The sequence below is a fragment of the Cricetulus griseus genome, chromosome 3 (assembly GCF_003668045.3).
Source record: "Cricetulus griseus strain 17A/GY chromosome 3, alternate assembly CriGri-PICRH-1.0, whole genome shotgun sequence".
Lineage (NCBI taxonomy): Eukaryota > Metazoa > Chordata > Mammalia > Rodentia > Cricetidae > Cricetulus > Cricetulus griseus.
Window position 1 is genome coordinate 54,008,132 of NC_048596.1, and position 23,546 is coordinate 54,031,677.

At 47.4% G+C, this 23,546-nt stretch overlaps 2 protein-coding genes across 3 annotated transcripts in view; one reads left to right on the forward strand and one right to left on the reverse strand.

Annotated features, from left to right (window-relative positions):
* Gal3st3 (galactose-3-O-sulfotransferase 3) lies at positions 1-12,968 on the reverse strand. The gene is made up of 3 exons (XM_027408624.2): positions 12,129-12,968; positions 6,282-6,518; positions 1-1,707 (listed from the first exon to the last, which is right to left on the reverse strand). Exons 2-3 carry the CDS (start codon positions 6,404-6,406, stop codon positions 537-539), a joined length of 1,296 nt encoding a protein of 431 aa, XP_027264425.1. The 5' UTR covers positions 6,407-6,518; positions 12,129-12,968; the 3' UTR covers positions 1-536.
* Sf3b2 (splicing factor 3b subunit 2) overlaps positions 12,956-23,546 on the forward strand; it is an 18,296-nt gene continuing 7,705 nt past the window's right edge. Inside the window, exons 1-12 of one of the 2 annotated variants that reach the window (XM_027408620.2) lie at positions 12,956-13,122; positions 13,294-13,340; positions 13,784-13,861; positions 15,092-15,331; positions 16,796-16,913; positions 18,851-18,960; positions 19,256-19,352; positions 19,836-19,927; positions 20,219-20,434; positions 20,748-20,885; positions 21,044-21,124; positions 21,311-21,538. In XM_027408620.2, coding sequence (XP_027264421.1) covers positions 12,990-13,122; positions 13,294-13,340; positions 13,784-13,861; positions 15,092-15,331; positions 16,796-16,913; positions 18,851-18,960; positions 19,256-19,352; positions 19,836-19,927; positions 20,219-20,434; positions 20,748-20,885; positions 21,044-21,124; positions 21,311-21,538 — 1,578 coding nt within the window. In that variant the 5' untranslated portion in view covers positions 12,956-12,989. The remainder of the gene's footprint in view (positions 13,123-13,293; positions 13,341-13,783; positions 13,862-15,091; positions 15,332-16,795; positions 16,914-18,850; positions 18,961-19,255; positions 19,353-19,835; positions 19,928-20,218; positions 20,435-20,747; positions 20,886-21,043; positions 21,125-21,310; positions 21,539-23,546) is intronic. The other variant, XM_027408621.2, reaches the window with a different exon arrangement.

Below are 23,546 nucleotides of genomic sequence, written 5' to 3' on the forward strand. Positions count from 1 at the left end.
ATAATTTAGAGTCATTTTATTAAAAAAGAAAAAAAAGAAGAGGAGGAGGAAGAACAAACAAAAAGCCCAACCCAAGAACTCTTGGTTCTGGGTGTCTGGGAGCAGCTTAGATGTATAGGGAAGGTAGAACCTGGAAGACAGTAGGGGACCTCTGTAGCCCCCAGAAGAACAAAAGCCCAGCTGCTAACTGGAAGCACGGTGTTTTCACAGGACTTGGTCCCTCTCCAGGGCTTGTGGTCATCCACTTCACACAGGTGGGGACTCGGCTCCCCCAAAAGATAGGCGGGGTGCTCATTCCCCAGAAAAAGGCAGGGTGGGCAGTACTGGAATGTCCCTGGATCTCTTGTCAAAGTCACCAACCAGTTGGGAAGGAGTGGGTGGCCCATCAATGCCATCCCAGAAATTGGGGTTCAGGTGATACTGGGGTGGCAGGCTCAGATGCAGATGCACCTCCATTTGGACACAGGGCTCAAGCCCGTGGGGGGAAAAAAGGGCCCTAATGGAGCAAGACCTGGGTTCAGGGAGGCAGACAGAACTCAGGTACCCTGGGAGATGCGGGGCAGCGCTCGGATGGGTCGAGGGGGAGGATTGTCCAGGACTGGTTCTGGCCTGGACCGCACACCACCTCGGCGCTTCTGCTTCCGCAAAAGATAGTTTGAATATTGCACCTCAGGCATAGCAAGCTTGAGGCAGGCCTCCGTGGTAGGGCCAGCACCGCCGCCCGGCAGGTCATAACCCATGATGTCCACTTTGCGGCTAGGCTGCCAAGGCTGCAGCTGCTTGGTGCGAATCTGCGCGGCGGGTCGCAGCACCGGCTCGTCGCCGAAGCAACGGCGCAGCAGGCGCTGGCGGGCCTCGCGCAGCTCGCGCGCCTCGCGCTCCACGCATGCGCGGCCGGCGCGCGCCACGCGGCGCCAGAAGGTGGCGTTGAAGTGGTCGTAGAGGCCGGCGTCGAGCGCGTTCCAGGAGCGCGCGGCCCGCGCCAGCGCCTCGGGGATGGTGGCCAGGCGCGAGGTGGCGGCGCGCGCGTTGAGCTTGGCGTAGAGCACGTCGTCCAGGTCCCAGGCCAGCAGGCGCCGCAGCAGCACGAGGGACTCGTCGAAGTACTCTGCGATCATGACGAGCGAGAAGACCTCCTCCACCTGGCGGATGAGGCCCGCCAGGTAGGCTGCGTCGTCGCGAGGGCTGCGCTCATTGTCGCCTCCCAGGTCGTAGGCCAGCGTGTTGTGCGCAAACATGGCGAAGTGCTCCCCGGGACGGTAGTAGGCCTCGGGCGCGCGCAGGAAAGCCTCGAGAGACGCGTTGGGCACGCGCCGGAAGGCCGGGCAGTACTGGTTGTAGTAGCTGAAGAGCGACTCGAACATGGCGGCGGGCTCGCGCAGGATGGTGACGTAGACCGTGTCCGGAGGCATGAGGCGCTCCAGCTCGGCGCGGTCGAAGCGCAGGTGGCTGGCCAGCATGTGCGGGGGCCGCGTGGCCGGGTGCACGAAGTGGGCCGAGAAGTTTCGCGGATAGCAGAACTGGTGCTCGCAGCTGGGGTGAGGCAGGGCCACGGTGAGGTTGTGCCGTTCTGCGAAGCGGAACAGGATGTTCTGCACCGTGGTACCCGCTGTCTTGTGAGTCTTCAGGAAGGCCACGGCCGTGTGCTTGGCACGGGGCGGTGATTCTCGCAGAGGCGGGCAGCTCAGAGGGAACAGCTTAGGGTACCTGCAAAGCCCAGCGTGTGTGTGTGAGAGAGAGAGAGAGGAGAAAGTGGCCAGGGTGCAGCGAGTTTTGGGGACAAGTGTGGCCAGTGTGGAAAAAGTGGACCAGCCAGGGCTTTATTCTGTGATGGGAGAGATGAGGTGGCAGGTAGCCTTTATGATGAGCCCTACGAACACTTGCTGCCCCTTTAAGAGGTCTCTGGCTCAATTCCCACAACCCACTTGGCAGCAGTTGTCTGTAACTCCAATCCCACAGGACCCAATGCCTTCTTCTGGCCTCAGATGGCACTGCATGCAAAATCACCCATATACAAATAAAGGTTTTTTTTTTTGTTTGTTTGTTTGTTTTGCGGGGTGGGTGTGGACGGTTCAGGGGGTAGTAACCCGGGGAGCATGGTATCACACACCTTTAATCCCAGCTCTCGGGAGGCAGAGGCAGGCGGATCTCTGTGAGTTCGAGGCCAGCCTGGTCTACAGAGGGAGCTCCAGGACAGCCAAGGCTGTTACACAGAGAAACCCTGCCTCAAAAAACAAATAAGGAAAAGAAAAGAAAAATAAAAGATGAGCCTGGATACCCATGGTGATCTGATAGTGGCACCCTTACATATATTCTTTTTCCATTGAGCAGGGCTAGACTTAACTGATATACTGTATGCAACAGAATAGGGTAGAAATGATGAAGTATCTTCGCTGAGTTTATTTTATTTTTGTTTTTTTCAAGACAGGTTTTCTGTCTGTTGACCTGGCTATGCTGGAACTCGGTAGGCCAGGCTGGCCTCAAACTCACAGATATCCACTTGCCTCCACCTCCTGCATGCTAGGATTAAAGACATGTGCCACCACCACCCAGCCACCTCTAAATTTATAGCTGGGAAAGACTACTGATTTTTCTCTTACTATCTTCCAGGACTGCTTGCTTATTTATTTATTTGTTTATTTTTTTGTTTTTCAAGACAGGGTTTCTTTGTGTAGTCCTGGCTGGCCTGGAACTTGCTCTGTATCTCAGTCTGCACCACCACTGATTGGCCAGGATAATTTATATTAGAAGAAGGCAGCAGACTGAGGGCAGTTAGGTAGAAACCCCATGATGCCAGTCCCAAAGAAACGGAGACCCAAGTCCATCAGTCTGCTTGAAGAACTAAAGTGTGCCAAACTACTTGAATGAACTTTTCAGATTCCTTGTAATCAGTTCTTCAGAAGAGGCTATACGTCTGGAAGACACCTTGACTGAAAATCTACAAAAGGCCTGGAATCCGGAGTTTTTAGCCACATTTGGATTCATGACTCCCAGAATTGGAAAGAGAATAAATGTTATTTGCTTTCAGTAGCTGTTTTGAGGACTTTGTTTTTTAATTTTTATTAACTTATTTAGGGTGTGTGTATGCACAAGTATGTGCGTGTGAAGCTCAAAGGACGTTTTGGGGAATTTGTTCTTTCTACTTTGTTGAGGCTAAGACTCTCTTGTTTCTGTCTCTACTGAGTATGGCAGGCTAGTTGGACTGTGCCCTCCTAGCTGATTCTCCTGTCTCCATCTCCCATTTCTCCTTAAGGGTTCTGGAATTTGAAGCTGGATAGATAGCTCAGCAGTTGAGAGCACTGACTACTCTTCCAAAGGACCCAGGTTCAATTTGAAGCACCCACATGGCAGCTCACACCAATCTGTAAATCCAGGTCCAGGGTTTCTGACACCTTCATACAGGCATACATGTAGACAAAACACCAATGAACATAAAAGAATTATATATTAGAAAAAAAGAGTTCTGGGATTAGTCAGGCAGTAGTGGTACACACTTTAATCCCACTCTGGAGGCAGAAGCTGACAGATCTCGGTGAGCTAGAGACCATCCTGGTATACATAATTCCAGGACAGCCAGGGCTACATAAAGATACCTTTCCTTAAAAAGAAAGAAAGAAAAAATAGTTCTGAGATTAAAGATGTGAGTCATCACACCTGGCCTTTCACTTGGGATCTATGGCTGGAACTCCAGTCATCAAACTTGCTTGGAAAACACTTTGACCTGCTGAGCTCAATCTGCTTTTGAATTTGTGATCCTTCTGTCTCAGCATTCTGCGTGCTGGAATTACACACATGAGTCACCAACACCTGGCTTCTCTGCTAAGCTTATTTTGTTTTAAGTTTTATTTTACTTATTGTGTATACAGTGTTCTGTCTGCATGTTTGCCTGCACACCAGAAGATGGCATCAGATCCCATTATAGATGGTTGTGAGCCACTATGTGGTTCCTGGGAATTGAATTCAGGACCACTGGAAGAGCAGCCAGTGCTCTTAACCTCTGAGTTATTTCTCCAGCCTTCTCTGCTAAGTTTTAAGGTTAAAAATTGTTTTGAAACAAAACAAAACAAACAAACAAACAAAAAATTGTTTTGAGACTGTCTCAATATATAGACCTGGCTGTCTTGAAACTTGCTGTGTAGACCAGGCTGGCCTTGAATTAGAGATCTGCTTGCCTCAGCCACCCTAGTGCTGAAATTTAGGGTGTATATTACCATGCCTGGCTCTATCTAAAGTAATTTTTTTCTGAGACAGGTTTCTCTGTGTTTCTGTGTAGCCCTGGCTATCCTAGACCTTGCTTTGTAGACCAGGCTGGCCTCAACTTTAGAGATCTGCCTGCTTCTGCCTCCTGAGTGCTCTGATTAAAGTTGTTCACTACCACTACCCGGCCTAAGGTAAACTTTAAATGCAGAAATAGTGTAAAGGCCAACAGCCCTTGAAGATCCTTGAGAGATCTTACTTTAAATGTATAGAAATTGAGGACCTACGGAGAATCTGGAGCCAACTCAAGTCACCACATCTTTTTCTGTCTTGCTCATTTCTCTTTTTTAACTGGTTTATCACTTTTTTTTTTTTTTTTTTTTTTTTTTTGGTTTTTGGAGACAGAGTTTCTCTGTGTAGCTTTGGAGCCTTTCCTGGCACTTGCTTTGCTTTGGAGACCAGGCTGGCCTCGAACTCAACAGAGATGCGCCTGCTTCTGCCTCCTGAGTGCTGGGATTAAAGGTGTGTGTCACCAATGCCCGGCTGGTTTATCACTTTGAATGGGGGGTTAACATCAGACTTTGCATGTTTCTATTAAGGTTTTTGGAGATCCACTCATTTATTTATGTGTGCATTTCTTGGGCTTTTGCTTTGTGGTAGGTATCCTTCTAAACTTGAGTATAGCCCTTATGGCATCTTTACTTCTGTTCCTAGATCCGGAAGCAAGGATGTTTAGAATACTTGTTACCTATCAGATGCGGATAGGCTTTGAATCACTCCTGATTCTTCTGAACTGTCTTAATCATCAAGTGATAACGGCAACTCTAAGCAGCTTAAGAACACCATGGGGATTTCCTGTTTAGCTGGTTTGGGCTCAGGATAATGTCTATACAGACATCATCTATAAAACCAGCAAATCCTTTGGCAGGTGACACTGGGTCTATTTATACTATTCTCAGGAAACTATGTGGAATATGGGGGAAATTGACACCTTGAAAGACGCAGGGATTTGGTGGGCTCACATAGGGAATCAGGAAAAGAGACCAATTCTCATTGCATGGTTCCCTCTGTCAGGATGACCAGAGGGTCACACATTTTATAGGTGAGGACATGAGCTCAGAAATGAAGGACTATGCCCCAGTTAATGGACTAATAATTTGTTCAAAGGACTTAGGATTTACAATTGGTAAAATACTTGCCTAGCATTCTTGAGGCTGTGAGTTTGATCTCTAGCACTTCATAAACTTGGTATCTAGGTGTGGTGGTATATACCTGTAATCCTAGCACTAGAGAGGCAGAGGCAGGCCAATCTCTGTGAGTTTGGGGCCAGCTTGGTCTAAATAGTTTCAGGAGGAGCTTCTTGGTTGTAAAACACAGCTTTAAAAATTAAGGCTACAGCTGGGTGGTGGTGGCACACGCCTTTAATCCCAGCACTCGGGAGGCAGAGGCATGCAGATCTCTGTGAGTTCAAGACTAGCCTGGTCTACAAGAGCTAATTCCAGGACAGCCTCCAAAGCCACAGAGAAATCCTGTGGCTCGAAAAAAAAAATTCTTGAAAAAAAAATTAAGGCTACAAAGTCAGAAGGTGTCTCAAAAGAACAAAGCCACACAAAATGTGTGCAACCCTTTGAGGAAGCATTCAGCTGTGATACTGTGGGAAAGACTCAGGCTAGATTCAAATACTGGCTAACTAATTCTTTGACTGAGCAATTCACTCAGTTTACAGAGTCGAGTCTTCTTCGCCAGTCTGGCTCTAGAGCAGTGGTTCTTAACCTTGGGGTTGAACGTCCCTTTCACAGGGGTCTCCTAAGACCATTGGAAAACACAGATAGTTGAATTATGATTCATAACAGTAGCAAAATTACAGTTATGAAGTAGCAACAAAAACAATTTTATGGTTGGAGATCACTACAACATAAAGGACTGTATTAAAGGGTGGCAACATTAAGAGGGTTGAGAACCATTTGTCTAGAGGATATGTATGGAAAGTACTTTTGGATTATAGGAAGGAGGGGGAAGCCCAGAGAAGCCTTTTGGTTGCTTTGGACTATAGTACCTCCTACGGGACCATACCCCTCACTTACCAACTGAGCTGTGACCCCTGGTGGATGAGGAGGCTTATGGTGCTACACCCTAGCACCAATAACAGGATTTTCCTGCGGCTCATCATTGTGGTGGACTGCTGCAGGCACTGAAGGATGGGTGACATGGTAGAGTGCTCACTCCTGGACCAGCCAGGGCTTCACTATCCAGGACTTACTTTACCAGCACTCATGGGGGGTCCTGAGGCTCTGGTAGCAGGGCCAGTGTTCCGGAAAAGCCTGGCAGAATAAGGAAACAGACAGGTTTGCAGTAGGCAGAGGAGCTATACTCCAGGCTTTGTAGGACTTCGGCAAAAGACAGCTTAAATGAGCTGGGTGAACAGAGATGCCAGGGTAGATTGAATTCCACCTCCCATCACCAAGACCCGGTCTCCTCACTGTCCAGATAAACTCGTGTTGGGTGGAATTACAGGTCTGGGATGTGTCCAGCATTCAAGACCAAAGCCATTCTGTCTCTTGATCCTGTGTGTTTACTTCTCTGTATCTAACTTCTCTCTGTCTCATGGCCATTTGAACCTAGCTCTGCCTCAGCAATAGCATGTGGCTCAGGACACAAGTCTCAGTCTCAGCTTTTCTCTCTTCCAGGACTCCTTATCTGACTCTTCGGGCCAAGGGGTGGTCCTGAGTCTCCTGAGAATAAACTCCTCTCTGGCTTCAGTTGGATCAGTACTGCAGGCCTACTATATTATTGTTAACCCTAGTGCCACAGGCATTTACCTCTAAGCAGATGAGGAAAATGGGGTGCTAAGTGGCAATGGTCACTTGTTCATAGTCACACAGCCAATTATAGCAGACTGGGAACTCAAAACTTCTCTTATTTAAAAAACTTGCTGTGGAGTCCAGGATGGCCAAACACTCTGCCTCCTGAATGCTGAAATTATAGGTGTGCACCCCCGAATCTAGCCAGATCTACTCTTCTGTCTCCAAAGTCCTTGTCCTTAGACTTTATGTGAGCTGTTCCCATTCAAAACTAATTTTTTCAAGAGAGAGATGTCTCAGTGGTTAGGAGTAATGGCTCTTCTAGATAATCCAAGTTTGATTTTTAGCACCCATATGGTGGTTCACAACTGTCTGTAACTTCAGTTCCAGGAGATCTGACACCTCCTTCTAGTCCCTGCAGGTGCAAGGTATGTACATGGGGCACAGATACACATGCAGGTAAAACACTCATACACATAAAATAAAAAAATAATTTAAGAAAACCTTATTTTTTTTTTATCCCTGCCTGGTCTAGTAATTCTGCATGCTCTGAGTTCTCCTGTTTCTGTCACTGTCTTAAGGGCCTGGAACTAAATCTTCCAGGGAACGGACTCGAAGCCCTGGTACCCTGTCTGGATTTGATCCCTAGACACAAAAAAGTGGCTCCATCACCTGACTAGTGCAGATGGTTGGTCAAGGCAATGGAATAGCAGCCTGGGTGGGCTGGGGCAGGGTGGGAAATAAAGACATATCTCCAACTTGCTCTGCTGAGAATTTCCAGCAGGAGATGAGCCTTCATTCTAGGGAAGAAGGAGAGAGAGGCAAGAGAAGGGCTTGATTCCTCTGTCCAGGCTTTCTTTCTCTACAGAATGTGTTGGAAGTTTAGGTGGAGAGTTAGCTTCAGCAGCCAGGCCTGCCCCCAGGCTAGGGTGGGTCTCTCTTACTCCTGGGTATGTGTGGCTTCAGACACAGCATCAGCCCACACACCACTCTCTCTGAAGGGAAGGAAGGTTTGCAGCCTTAGGAGAATGTTCATGGAATGGAACCAGGACACCTGGTCCCAGGAGGGATGAGGTAAACTCTGACTCAGGGCTTGGCTTACAGTTTCTCTTTTTGTGTCCCCTCCCCTTTTAATCCCAGATTACCCTTAAACCCATTTAGGTGGAAAGATGTCTTGTTTCAATTCCCCTATCTCCAGGTCCCATCTTCTGATTTCCTCTACCAGCCTGTGAAACAGTAAACATCTTGGAGCCAAGAGAGCCAAGGGTCTGGCCACAGAGGGCAAACAAGGGCACAGCAGAGGCAGCCTAGGTCCTCCCTAACTTGGGGGATTTCTGAGGCAGAGCAGGGTTGGTCTCCAGTAGGAGGAAGTCAAGTTCTTAGCCCTTTGAGGAGTCAAAGTTTCTCTCTGTCACAAGTCCTGCTTGGAGAACTTGATGACCAGATGGTTTCCCAAGAGATAATTAGAGGGCAAGTCTATTTCTACCTCTCTTAAAAATGTGGAAACCACCCTATTTCTCAGAGGAATCTGAGCCAGCCAAGGAGGCCAAGTGTAAGGGGAGCTACAATTGGTCTTTACTGGTCATAGAGAATGAGGGTGCTGCCTGGTACCCTGTCCAGTTCTACTAACAGGGCTTTATCCACTGCCTACAAGGCTTGGATCTGGGGAGCCAGCCAGGTTGCTATCTAAGTTCTGCAAGGGGAAAAGGCCTTCATCAGCACAGGAATCCCTAGGCACCAGTCCCCAAGAATAGGAACACCAGGGGTTCTGGCCACTGGCAATGCTAGGCTGCTTATCCCCTCCAGATACAGCCTAGTCCACTTTTGCCCACAATCCCAAGGACCTTTCTGGGATTGTAAGGACCAATCACCCCGTCTCGTGACATCCTCCTAGGCTTGACTTGCCCTTTCATCTCCTATTCTGTGTTGTAGCTAGGGTCACTCTTCAGAGCACAGGCAGAATTCCTTTCTTCATGACAGGTATTCAGGTATTTGAAAGCAAGAACCCTGTATCCTGTAATATAGGCACTCAGCCAGAGAAACCATTGCAGGTTCAGATAGATAGAACTTGGTTACTGTAGCAGGCAGGCCTGCCTTCCCTGGGTCAGGTCATTTCTGTTGTCAGAAAGACTCAGCAGTGAGGGCCTGGAGTTGAGTTCCCTAGGCTGAGTTCCTTGGGCTGAGTTTCCCTCTGGTCTTGAAGCTGAAGCAAATTGGTGGCCATGCTGCTGGTGCACTGCTTTGGAGGGTTGGCCCTGGCTGTTGCCCAGAGAGGCTTCACCTATTCCCCTATCTCCAGTGTGTTTTCTATGGAAAGAAAGAGGTCCCCTACACCAATCTCCAGCAGGTCAGGGTGCCAGCCTTATCAGAATAGCAGTGCTAATTTTAGTCAGAACAATCTACCTCAGGCTGCTGCTCAGTTTTGTAAATTGCTTTCTTTTCCCTGGGGATCCAAAGAAGAAATGGCATCGCCAGCCAGAGCTTGAAAACTAACCCAGATGTCCACCCTACTCCCAAATGATCTTTTCCTCATCTCCCCTCAGAGCTCCAGGGCTGATGCTGATGTCCTTGGAGGAGTGGCTCCGAGGCCTGGGCCACTGGGAACTATCCTCTCAGTAATGTGGAGTCTTAACCTGCCTTGGGACATAGCGTATCTCAGGTCACATAGGTCCCCAAGAGAAAAGGACCGAGACGGTAGCACAATAGGGCCTAAGAGATTGAATATCTTTCCATCCCTTCTTCCCCCTGCACCAGGTTTCCCCAGTCTTCTCTGTCATCCACCCCTGCTTTATCCATGCCTCTGAATTCTCTTCATTCTCCTTTCTCCATCACTACCCACTCCCACCCCCCACCGCGACCCACATCCCCTTAATTTCCTCCCGATCTCTCCTAGAGATCTGATCATTATAGTGAAAAGGCCAGATTCACCCCCTTCCCTGCTTCCTGAAGGTACCGTAGCACCCCCTCAAGCTCTCTTGGCACTAGGCCCCCAAGATATTCTTCTGCAACTGCCCAGGCTCCCATCCCCTTTGCAGCGCACCCTTGTTTCCTCCAGCTGGCTACTGCAGTACTCACGCAGGCAGGCTCTGTCTCCAACTTGGGTCAGGGGCTACCCTCCGCTCCCCCTGAGCCCCTTGTCCTGAAATCTGCCGAGTCTGAAGGTAACGGGGGCCCTGAACGTCCGTGCCGGTGGCTTGCCTTGCTGAGCCTGGATGGGATCAGGTGGCAGCGTCTGTGTCGGTCGGCTCAGCTCAGCTCTGCCCGCCCGTCCCCCATCTCACACCGGGGGCGGGGCGGGGGCGGGGGCCTGGAGGCTCAGGGGAGGGGGAAAAGGAGAAGCAGCAAGGGGAGGGGTACCCTGTAGCATGCCTCTGCTGCTGGGCACTTTCTGGTGATACTGACATCTTTGGATGCAGGCATCTTCCCCTTGCAATCTTGTAGAGACAGCCGAACACCATTGTGCTCAACACACTTTTCTCCATCAGACGTGAAAACCGAGGGTCGTAAGGTGTCAGTAAACTCCAACATTACAGCATTACTGGGTCCTGTTGGTCACCGGAGCTTCTTGAGGTTGGTTTGGAGGTTCAGGTACACTTGCAGTCTCCTCTGTTTCCCCTCTACTTCCCACCTCTACTAGCCCTGTCTGGTCATCTTCCCTTCTAGCTTGTCCTCCAGCTCTCCTGAGGCAGCTCCTAGTAGTTCACCCCTACACCTTGCCAGGACTCCAGAGGTCTCAGTTTATTTCTGGTTTCTCCTGCTACTCCATTCTGGAGTCAGGAGGCAACTTCCTGAATCCTGTTAGTTCCAGCACTGAAATGGGCAGCTGTTTCCTTGTAACAGCTCTATTTGAGAGAGCTGCTTGTGGATGTCTAACAGCAGCACCTCCTAAAAACACATTAGTTGCCATGAACCCACAGTTGGCTCTGGGGCTGGCATGTTTGTCCACACAGACAATGAGTGGGCTTCATGTAAAGATCCTTGCTAAGGAGAAAGGAAGGACTTCAGTGTCCAGGATTCTTGGACATGTCAGTTCCTGTTTTCTCTCAGTCCTTCCCTTTGCACAGTTTGGTATCCTATCTGCATTCCAGGACAATAGTGTGCCCTTTTCTGGCCCTAGCTATATTACTGACCCATTCACTCTGTTGATCTTGCCTTAAAGACCCTGTCTGCCCTCTCCCTCTGAGCACACTGGGGCCTCCAGCCTCAGATGACCTGCTCTGGGCTCTCTGGTTACAGGAAGCAGAGAGAGATTTCCTTTGGTCTGCAAATGGTGTGCCTGAGTGGGCTGACAAGCATAAGGGAAGGCCACCACTATTTTTGATTTAGTACTGTCCTTTCTGGCGTTGATTCCCCCTGCCCTCCCAGTGGCCTAGGGTAGTGATGGTAACAAAAGGGTCAAAGTTTGGATATGGATGAAGAGAACTAGAACCAGTTTTCCCCCTGCCCCCGTGCTTTCTTTTGTCTCTTGAAAAACCTCACCTTTCCTGCATTTTGTATGCCCCCCCCCAATTACTTCTCCCTTGGGGACAGCTGGTGAAACGGAGGTGGCTAGGAAGAGAAAAGATCTGAAGTGTGTGGGTGAGAAATGAGACCATTTGTGTTCGTCTCCCTTATTCATCACACACAAGAACAAACAGGCTGCATCGAGAGTGGAGGAAGAACTAGAAGGGAGAAGTGAGGAGACAAAATGAATGGGTGGATGCTTGGCAGGCAAGGGTCATGGGGTCTCCACCCAAGAAAAGAGTCTGAGTGTTTTCTTCCTATAAGAAGATAAAATCCCAGGGATAGATCCCCCCCACACAATCATTTATTAGGTGGCTCCTGGATGCTAGATGCTTCATGATAGAAAAAGATCAAGTTCTTGCTCCTGTTTTGGGAATGGAGGTAGGAATAAAGGGTACGAAAGACTTAAAAATGAAACAGGACAGCTGGGCGCGGGTGGCACATGCCTTTGATCCCAGCTCTTGGAAGGCAGAGGCAGGCGGATCTCAAGTGAGTTCAAGGTCAGTCTGGTCTACAGAGCGAGTTCCAGGACAGACAGGACTGTTGCACAGAGAAACCCTGCCTCGAAAAAAAAACAAAAAAAACAAAAAGGGGCAATAGATTGGCTCACATTTGTAATACACTTACTTAAACAACGAAAACCTTGGGACTGGAGAGATGGCGTTAAGAGCACTTGTTGCTTTTGCAGAGGACCTGCAACCGTCTGTAACTCTAGTTCCAGGAGACACTCTTCTGGCCTCCACAGACATCAGGCATGCAAGTGGTGCACATTTCGTTTTGAAAACAAAAGGTGGAAAGTTGGGTGTGGTATGAAAGCTCCTAGAAAGGAGAGGAAACATTTGGCAGAGAAGGCATTTTCTTAAGCCTTTCTCGAATGTGGAAAAGGGATTTTGGTATCGCCCTTCCCCCAAGTCAGCAGCTGGAACTCAGCCCGGCGGGTCCGTTCCTCTACGGGCTCCGATCCCCTTTCAGCCCATTCAAGCACGCCTGGGCCGGGAGCGAGCAGGCAAACAATCGGACACTGTTTTATCAGAGGCATCGGCTCCAACCTCCCACTTGGCGGGCGCCGGAAAGCAGTCTCTATGAGCTCCTGGGTGGAATAAGCATCCAGGTACCTCATCACCGAGAGTGTCGGGTCAGAAGACTTAGTATGCGTTTGGGCAGGTGAGGAGAAGAAGAAAGGAACCAATGGGTGGAGGGCCGGGTCTTCTCAGGGCCCTAGCGGCGGATCTACCACAGGGTACGGGATGTTAAAACAAGCGTCCAGCCTCTAGGCGGTGCAACCGTAGACTACAACTCCCAGAAGGCCGTGCAGCCTTTGTTAGCGGCGAATCCTATCTCCCAGCGAAAGGCAGTGAGTGGGTGTCTGAATCAAGTGCTTTCCAATCACCGCGGGACGTGGCGGAGTGCTCTGCCGGAAGTTCCGGGAAGTAGGCCCGGTGGCTGATCCGAGCTTCCGTGTTGGTCGCGCGCCTTCTTGTGGCTAAGATGGCGGCGGAGCATCCAGAGCCTCCCAAAGGAGAATTGCAGTTGCCGCCGCCGCCACCTCCAGGCCACTATGGCGCCTGGGCTGCTCAGGAGCTTCAGGCCAAACTGGCGGAAATAGGAGCTCCGATCCAGGGTGAGGCTCCCGGGGCGGTCAAAGGGGGCTGCGTGGGCTTGCGGGGCAGTGGGACCTGGTTACCCAGGAGACTCACGGGCGGGGGGCGGAGACAGGCCTCTGGGGCCCGACCTGGCCAAGCCGGGCTGTTCCGGCTGGTGCTGACCCCGGATTCTGTGCTTGGTTCCGCAGGGAGTCGCGAGGAGCTGGTTGAGCGGCTGCAGACCTACACCCGCCAGGTGAGTTGTGGCAGGAGTTGAAGATTACTTTTCCTAGAGGCCTTTAAGATAGGCCACGGATCGGTCTTCGTTTCTTTTACATTTTTTTAAAAAGCTTTTAGGCGGGGTTTTACTGTGTACACCTGGTTGTCCTAGAACTCTCTCTCAGTAAACCAGGGTGGCCTGGAACTCAAGAGATCAGGCTGCTTCTGCCTGCCGAGTGCTCTGGGATTAAAGGTGTGCGCCTCCACGCCCGGCTGGGTCTTCGTTTCTTACGTACTTCATCGCGGCAAGTCGGGTCTTGACCGTTTTGTCAGTTTTTGCCTTTGCTTTATTGTAAAGGTTACAGCCCCAATCTCTGGCAAACGGGCATCGGGTGCACTTTGTTAAATAAATGGTGGAGGAGGCCGTGCAATGGAATAGTTCCCTCTTAGTCTGACACACAGTTCTCTTTTCTTTTGTAGACGGGCATTGTGCTGAATCGACCTGTTTTAAGGGGAGAAGATGGGGACAAAGCTGCTCCTCCTCCTATGTCAGCACAGGTAAGAGACTGTTTATCGGTCATTCTGTTCAGGATAACCTTTCTCCCATGCATTGCACTGGAGATAAGAATATAGTGAATTAAGGGTGGGGTCTGATGAGACAGAATTGGGGCCTTTTCACTTCTGGCTTTGTGCCGGTATTCATCAGTCCGCAATGTCTGCTCTTCTAAATTTGACCTGTCATTCAAGAGTCAACTTGAATACCTAGAATTCATACTTGGTTCTCTCCCAGTTGGATGTAGTCATGTGTTTTGTTATCAGGCATAGCTCCCAAAGTTATTCATTGACACTTTAAGGGGTAATGCTGTGATTTTTTTATTATATACCTCCTGCATTTAGTAATTCATTGACAGTCTGTGCCCTGGCACATTGGTTTCTATTTCTTTAAAAAAACATATTTAAAGTTTAGTGGTGGTGAACACCTTTAATCCCAGCACTTGGGAGGCAGAGGCAGGTGAATCTCTGAGTTTGAGGCCACCTTGGTCTACTGAGTGAGTTCCAGGACAGCCAGAACACAGAGAAATTGTATCTCAAAAATAGTATCTGTGTGTGTGTGTATATGTGTGTGTGTATATATGTGTGTATGTGAATATATACACATATTTATGCATATGAGTGTTTTGCCTGCGTGCATGTCTGTACACCATGTGCATGCAGCATTACAGGAGGCCATAAAGGGGCTTGGATCACCCTGGGGCTGGAGTTACAGAGGATTGTGAGCTGTTATCTGGATGCTGGGAATTGAACCCTGTGATTCAAGAGCAGTTCTTAACTGCTGGTCCAGTCTCTCCAGTACTGGTTCCTATTTGTTTAAGTTCCTTTGGAATCCAGTATTTGAGTGTCTTCCTCTAAACTAGTGGCTTTGGCCTGGGTGGGTGGGGTGTGTGTGTGTGTGTGTGTGTGTGTGTGTGTGTGTGTGTGTGTGTGTGTGTGTGTGTGTGTGTGTGTGTGTGTTTGTGTTTTGTTAAGTGCCTGTATAGACTTTAGAGGTGTTCTTGTATTTTCTTAAATTGAATGCAATTTCAGAGGACCCAATAGCTTTGTTTGATCAGTGTTCTAAAGTTAGCCTTTTCTTCTCTTGATTCTGCTATGGTGCATTTTCTTGAGTTCTGCATCACTAGACTTTGAATGCCTGGCTCTTTTGCTAGTTCCCTTTAGAACTTTAGCTAGAAAATGCTTCTAAAGTGAATAAATGCTTTCTAGTTCATAGCTATATATTTTTTTCCACAGCTGTCTGGGATTCCTATGCCGCCACCACCTATGGGACTCCCCCCTCTACAACCTCCTCCTCCACCTCCACCACCTCCACCAGGCCTTGGCCTTGGCTTTCCTATGGCTCACCCACCAAATTTGGGTCCCCCACCTCCTCTCCGAGTCGGTGAGCCTGTGGCATTATCAGAAGAGGAACGGCTGAAGCTGGCACAACAGCAGGCAGCTTTGCTGATGCAGCAAGAGGAACGTGCCAAACAGGTAGGACAGGTGGAAACCTTACCTAGGTCACCTTAGGTCCCTGATGGGGAAATGGAACCCCAGAAAGCTAGACCCGGAGGCTGTGCCTTTTAGGAAGGTCTTGGTTGAAGACCAAGACCTAGGTAACAGCTGGCAGAGAATCCTAGAAGCAAGAATTTTGGCAGATTGGCCTGGTTGTATTGTTGCTGGCATGAGTTTTTTTTTTTTTAAGCAAGGAAATCATTCATTGAAGGAACATAGCTCTTAGAGCAGCAGAAGAGGGTAATATTTCTCTCCCTAACTTTTATGTTTTTTTTTTTTTTTTTTTGAGACAGGGTTTCTCTGTGTAGCTTTGGAGCCTATTGTCACTTGCTCCGGAGACCAGGCTGGCCTCGAACTCACAGAGATCCGCCTGCCTCTGCCTCCCGAGTGCTGGGATTAAAGGCGTGCGCCACCAACGTCCGGCTCTCCCTAACTTTTAACATCATGGTCCATCCATAGGATGCCATTTAACATTATAGAGTGTCCAAACGAGACACTTCATTCAAGTTTGCCCTGGAGGCTACCTCATAACCAACTAAGTTCCAGTACTTCCATTTTTTTTTTAGAGTCCAGAGGTTAGCAAATTGTGCATCTGCTTTTGTGTGGCATATAAACTAAAAATGATTTTTATTTCTAGAGGATTATCATAAAAAAAAAGGAAAGGAAAGAAAAAATATCAAACTTAAACCAAATATGTAGAATTCCTGTGATAATAACACAAATAATATTTACTTTATCCACTACAGAAAATAGTTTATGATTACTGTTAGTTTTACTTTTTATTTTTAAATTAATTTACTTTTTAGCTTTTCAGGACAAGGTTTCTCTGTGTAGTTCTGGCTGTCCTGGGACTCACTCTATAGACCAGCTGGCCTCAAACTCAAGAGATTTGCCAGCCAATGCTTCCCGAGCTCTAGGATCAAAGGCGTGAGCTATCGGGCTGATTACTGCTAGAACTACATAGCATCATTTAGTCCTTTGCATTTGATGTAGATTATGATGAGTGCAGATGCTCTGCCCCACATCAATTTTACCCAGTGGGTAATTCTTAAAAACAAGTATGGAAATATGTGTGTAGTAGTAGTTTTGTCTAGGTTGTGGCAGATTTTAAGGTAGCTATAAGAAAATGACTCATGGTTCTTTCTAAGTAGTTTGATCTTTAGGGGAAGAAAACTCATTGAAAAATAGAGGATAGTGTTTAGTTAAACAGTGAATTCTCTTCAGGGAACCAGAAATTTCCTAGGGTTTTTCTCATTAGTTTCTAGGAATTCTCCATTGTGGTAAGAAGTTTCTACTTTTATTAGTAACATGCAAATATAGGAGTAGAGAATTGTCAGTGCGTCGATGGCTTTTGATTATACTCTTTGGAAAAAAAGGAACCCATTTGTTAGGGGCTGTGGGCCAAATTCTTTTTCAAGCTGAGTCTTCATGTCCCTCTTGTAGGCAGCTGTGTTAATGGAGCAGGAACGGCAGCAGGAGATTGCCAAGATGGGCACTGCAGTCCCTCGGCCTCCTCAAGATATGGGCCAGCTGGGTGTTCGAACTCCTCTGGGACCTCGAGGTAAGACCCTTGAATGGAAGGGAAGAGCAGAGAAAGTAATTTTTGAGACAGGGTTTCTTTGTGTAGTTTTGTAGACTTGGCTGGCCTTGAACTCAGAGATCTGTCTGCCTCTCCCTAGTGCTGGGATTGAAGGCGTGCACCACCACCACCACCACCACCACCACCACCACCTGGCAAAGAATGTAATTCTTAAAATACTTCTTTTTATCTGGACATGATGGCACATGCCTGTAATTATACTGCTTGAGAGATAATGGCAGGAGTGTAAAAGTCATCCTAGATTATATATCTAATTCAGAGATGATTTAGGCTATGTGAAACCCTATGTTTCTCTGAGTAGCCCTGGCTATCCTGGCATACACTTTGCAGTTCTGGATGGCCTTGAACTCACAGAGATCCGCCTGCCTCTGCCTCCCTAGTGCTGGGATTAAAGGTGTGCACCACCAATGTCCACCTTATATAATTAAAAAAAAATTATGTGTTGTCTGTATTAAACACATGCAAACTTTTTCTTGTCGTTCTCTAAACTTCAACAGAACTATTTATATAACATTTGTGTTGTAGTGGGCATTAGAGATGATCTTAAAATACACAAAGTGTATTTATAGATTCTGTGCAAATCCTGTTTTCTATGAAGGACTTGAGCATTCTGATCCCAGTATTTGGGTGGCTTTCTGTAGCACAGTCTCTATGGATACCAAGGGACAAGTATATATATGGAATTTAAAAGGTAACCAAGACTGGAGAGATGGCTTAGTGGTTAAGAGCATTTGCTGTTCTTGTAGAGGTCCCAGGTTCTGTTCCCAACACCCATATGGTGAGTCACAGTCATCTGTAACTCCATTTCCAGGGGGTGCAATGCCCTCATTTATCCTCCTTGGGTACCAGGCACACATGTACACATACATACATGTAGACAAAAGACTCATACACATCAATAAAAATTACTTACTGAGCTAGAGACAGGCTCCTCTTTGTGCAGTTAGTAACAACCTAGTTTATATAGTGAAGCTCTATCTCCAAAGCAAAAAACAAATGATTACTAGTAGTCAGCCATGATAGCGCATATCTGTAACCTGTAATCCTAGTAGTCAGGAGTTTGAAAGAGAATCATGTGTTTGAGCAATAGAACTTATCTCAAAAAAACAAAAGAAGGGCTGTAGAGATGGAGCGACTTGTTTAGAGAACTTGTTACTCTTGCTGAGGACCCACATGCTGGTTCATAATTCACAACTACAGTTTTAGAGGATCTGACCCCCTCTTTTGACCTCTTCAGACACCATGCATGCACGTGGTGTACACTAGTATGTGCAAAAGAAACATTCATACACGTGAAATAAATAAAAAATGAAAAAGCAAAGGAAGAGGTTGCAGGGATATTTTATTTTCATTATTTATTTATTTGTTTATATTTTTTGTTTTTTGAGACAAGGTTTGTCTGTGTAGTCCTACTGTCTTGGAATTAACTCTGTAGACCAGGCTGGCTTCAAACTCAGAGATCTGCCTTACTCTGCCTCCCAAGTGCTGGGATTAAAGGTGTGCAACACCATCTCCCTGCAGAAAGATTTTATTAAGAGTGCCTGCTGGTCTTGGCAGAGGACCTGAGTTTTACCCTACCACCCACATTGGGTGACTCACAATTACTGGTAGCTCCAACTTTAGGGGATCTGACTCTCTTATGGCCTCTATGGGTATAACCACACACATGGAATATGAGAGAAGAGAATAGAAAAATAGTAATAACCCAAAAGAAGAAAAACTTAACTATAACAAGTGTGATAGGTCATGCATTTTACATATCATGTGTACTCATGCAGCCAGCCTGTGAACCACAAATCCACAAATTCTTCTGTACCCTTTCATTATCTTGTGCTCTTCAGGGCACCCATCACCAGGAGACTATTCTGACATTGGACTTCTCTTTTTCCTTTACACAGTAGCTGCTCCAGTAGGCCCTGTGGTTCCCACTCCCACTGTTTTGCCCATGGGAGCACCTGTTCCTCGCCCTCGGGGTCCCCCACCACCCCCTGGAGATGAGAACAGAGAGGTGAGACTGTTGACTTTTTCCTGTGTTCAGAAAAGTTGTGGTTTGGAGGGGACTGCTTTAGCATCTTAGGGGAGTCTAATGTGGGGTGGGGTTAAATTCTTGGGCACAGGAGCCACAGTTAGCAAAAATGAGTTTTTAGGGTTAGGGACTTGGGAGACTTGTGCAGAAATCTGAGCGATGCAGCATCTTATTTATTGTATGTGTCATCACCCAGCAGCCTTTCCAGTATAAGAGTTAGGAACTAGAGGAGGAAGGAGCTGGGAGTCTGCTATTCTGATTGTGTTGTCTCTGGCAGATGGATGATCCCTCTGTGGGCCCCAAGATCCCCCAGGCTTTGGAAAAGATTCTACAACTGAAGGAGAGCCGTCAGGAAGAGATGAACTCTCAGCAGGGTGAGTGGTGTGTCCTAAAGCTGCAACACAGGAGTGGACCACAGCAGTGTGCTGAGGCCATGTCTTTTTGTTCCTTTTCCATCCCTGAGAGAGAACAGTTTGGAGAGAGGCTACACTCTAGTGATCTTGAAAACGGTTTGGTAGTGTATTCTTTTTTTTGTTGTTGTTTGTTTGTTTGTTTTCGAGACAGGGTTTCTCTGTGGCTTTGGAGGCTGTCCTGGAACTAGCTTTTGTAGACCAGGCTGGTCTTGAACTCACAGAGATCCTCTGCCTCTGCCTCCCAAGTGCTGGGGTTAAAGGTGTGTGCCACCACCACTGGCGGTAGTGAATTCTTGATCCTAGTACTTAGAAGGTAGAGATAGGTCAGAAGTTCAAAGTCATCCCTGTCTCCATAGTAAGTTTGAGACCAGCCTGAACTATATAAGACCCTGTTTCAAGTGAAGTTTCTATAGGAGAATTGATTGCCACATTCTTTTCTAACAGAGGAAGAAGAAATGGAGACAGATACTCGCTCGTCTCTGGGACAGTCAGCATCAGAGACCGAAGAGGACACCGTGTCCATATCTAAAAAAGAGGTAGGTGATGGAGCTTGTCCGGAAGGGTTCCACAGAGAGCGGGCTTGACCATGTGCCAGTTTCTGTCCTGAGCAGCTTTCGGGTCATTGCTTGTCACAAAGCCCTTTAAGTTCTAAGTGCTGTGGATTCATTCACACTGAAAATGATGCAGCTCCAGGATGCACAGCAACTTACCTTTGAGAGGCAAAACTTTGACATCTTCCATGTTTTTGTGAAGACTCAGTGCTAAAGTAGTGAAGGCAGGCATGTGGTAAAGATTCTCTGACTGAGGTAATTTTCCTGTCTTGGTAGAAAAATCGCAAGCGTCGTAACCGAAAGAAGAAGAAAAAGCCCCAGCGGGTGCGGGCAGCATCTTCAGAGAGCTCTGGGGACCGAGAGAAAGAATCAGCTCGTTCTCGAGGCTCTGACTCCCCTGCTGCTGATGTTGAGATTGAATATGTGACTGAAGAACCTGAAATCTATGAGCCCAACTTCATCTTCTTCAAGAGGATTTTTGAGGCTTTCAAGGTGCGAGGAGTGGTATGCCCTGAGTGAACCGCACTTTGATGTGCATGTGATGGGGTGAGATAAGACTTGGGGGGATGCGCTGGGTGTTGGTGGCACACACCTTTAATCCCAGCACTCGGGAGGCGGATCTCTGTGAGTTCAAGACCAGCCTGGTCTATAAGAGTTAGTTTCAGGACAGCCTTCAAAGCCACAGAGAAACCCTGTCTCAAAAAAAAAAAAAAAGACTTGGTGGGGGGGGATAGTTGTTTGCATACAGGAGTCAGAAATGGAGGTGTGTCAGAAGAATGGGATTCCAAATGGTCTGTCTCCTCAGCTCACTGATGATGTGAAGAAAGAAAAAGAAAAGGAGCCAGAGAAACTTGACAAAATGGAGAACTCTGCAGTCCCTAAGAAGAAGGGCTTTGAGGAGGAGCACAAGGACAGTGATGATGACAGCAGTGATGATGAACAGGTCAGGCTCCCCTCAGTTGGAGAGGGATGCAGGGCACAGGTAGTTGAGGTGTTTCCCTTAGAGACTATGGTTAAGGGCTTTCATGGTTTAAGCATTGAAGTGGACTGGGCAGTTTTGATTCCCATCCGAGGCCCACCTAAGAGGTTTCTGTATTCTAGGAAAAGAAGCCAGAAGCCCCTAAGCTGTCCAAGAAGAAGTTGCGCCGAATGAATCGCTTTACTGTGGCGGAACTCAAGCAGGTTAGACCTAAGATGACCCAGCTGGACCTGGAGCCTGACTGGGAAATTGTGAGATGCACCCAGCCCTGCTGAGTTTACTCTAGAGGGCTTACAAGGAGGTGCTTTTATGGATGCTTGGTTTAGGTGTCTTTTTAGAAAGAGAAGACAACTTTAATCAAGAGGTGGGTTTTCTATTGCACTTTTCAGCTGGTGGCTCGGCCTGATGTTGTAGAGATGCACGACGTGACTGCACAGGACCCTAAGCTCTTGGTTCACCTCAAGGCCACCCGGAACTCCGTCCCTGTGCCACGCCACTGGTGTTTTAAGCGCAAGTACTTGCAAGGCAAACGGGGTATCGAGAAGCCCCCCTTTGAGCTGCCAGACTTCATCAAACGCACAGGCATTCAGGAGATGCGAGAGGCCCTGCAGGAGAAGGTGAAGCCAGGCTGGGGCACAAACCTGAGTTTAGCTACCCATACCCTTTGTATGTAGCAGCCTGCCTTAGAATTGGACTTACCACCTATTTATTACTAGTCTAATGAACCTTTTTCTAGATTAGAAGTCAGCACTGTAAGTAGACCTTGAGTCTGTGCTTAGAGTACCACTCTTGCTAGTTTGAGGTTCCTGGTCCTGAATAGCAGCTTTCTTCCTTTCTCTTCTTCCCTCCTGCATTCACTTGGTCAGCTTGCTGTTTTCCGATGCACTTGTAGCTAGAGGTACAAATGATGCTTGTCTTAGTTGGGCTACTATTACTGTGATAAAACACTGACCAAAAGCAGCTTGGGGAGGAAAGGGTTTATTTCAGCCACAGTTCCATTATAACAGTCAAAAGCAGCGAGGTCAGGAACCTGCAGGCAGGAGCTGATGCAGAAACCGTGTAGGGTTACTGCTTACTGGCCTGCTCTATATGGCTTGCTTGGCTTGCTTTCTCTAACACCCAGGACCGCCAGCCCAGGGATGGAACCACCTACAATAGGCTAGGCCCTCCCCCATCAATCACTAATTAAGAAATTGCCCTGCAGCAGCAGCTTTCAACCTGTGGGTCTTGGTCCATTTTTGGGAGTGTGAGGGATGAGAGTGTCAAACTACCCTTTTACAAGGGTCACCTAAGACTTTTAGAAAACACAGATATTTACATTACAGTTCATAACAGTAGCAAAATTATAGTTAGGAAATAGCAGTGGGAATAATTTTATTGTTGGGAGGTCACTGCAACATGAGGAACCATATTAAAGGGTCATAGCATTATGAAATTTGAGAACTATTGCCCTACAGGCTTTTATACAGCCAGATCATATGGAGGCATTTTCTTAATTGAGGTTCCCTCCTCTCAGATGACTTTAGCTTGTGTCAAGTTGATATAAAACTGTCCAGCACAACCGGGCGTTGGTGGTGCTTGCCTTTAATCCCAGCACTCGGGAGGCAGAGGCAGGCAGGATCTCTGTGAGTTTGAGACCAGCCTGGTCTACAAGAGCTAGTTCCAGAACAGCCTCCAAAGCCACAGAGAAACCCTGTCTCAAAAAACCAAAAAAAAAAAAAAAAAAAAAAAAAAACCTGTCCAGCACAATACTTCTGTAAATTTTTAAGTTTAAATGTTTTAAATAAATAAGTTGAGTACTAGTTGTCTGTGATTAAAAAAATTTAAGTGGAAACCGCCTTCCTTTTAGCCTGTAGTCATACACTCCTGTCTTTCTTTTAGTTTTGGATTATTAACTTTTTTTTTTTTTTTTTGGTTTTTCAAGACAGGGTTTCTCTGTGTAGCTTTGGAGCCTATCTTGGTACTTGCTCTGGAGACCAGGCTGGCCTCGAACTCACAGAGATCTGCCTGCCTCTGCCTCCCGAGTGCTTGGAATAAAGGTGTGTGCCACCAACGCCCGGCCTAGATTTATTAACTTTTTATAGTATTTCGCTTGCATGTATATATGTGTACTGTGTGTATACCTGGTGCCTGTGGAGGTCAGAGGAGGGTGTTAGATATCTTTGGAACTGGAGTTAGGAATTATTGCTGTAAGCCACCATGTGGGAGCTGGGAACTGAAATTATGTCTACAAAAGCGACAAGTGAGCCAGCTCTCCAACCCTGACCCAGTCCTTTCTTGATGACACAGTGGAACAGTAGGTTCTGACAGAAAGCTGAGGCTGCTTTCATGTAGCAAGTCTATTGTGTTCAGCACAGATTGTGTCATTTGAATTTTGGGTATTACCGTCAAGTTCAGGAGCTTTTTGAAACTTAGCTGATGTTTTAGATAAATGAGGTTCCATTGAATTGGAGTCAAGAGTGTAAAGCATAAATACATAAATAAAAACCCAGAGACAGATAACTGGAGTTCAAGCTGGAAGATCAGAGAAGCAAAGTGGCCAGCCGTTTTAAGAGTTCTTACTTCAATGCTCAGACCAAAGGGGCAATCCACTGAACCTCAGATTGCATCTCCAAACTGCACTGC

Excerpts from the sequence above, each read along its gene's own strand:
- Gal3st3 (XM_027408624.2), bottom strand. The coding sequence starts at position 6,406 with ATGTCACCCATCCTTCAGTGCCTGCAGCAGTCCACCACAATGATGAGC. Across the intron at positions 1,708-6,281 it reads CAGGGGTCACAGCTCAGTTG|GTACCCTAAGCTGTTCCCTC; the intron begins GTAAGTGAGGGG and ends TGGGCTTTGCAG.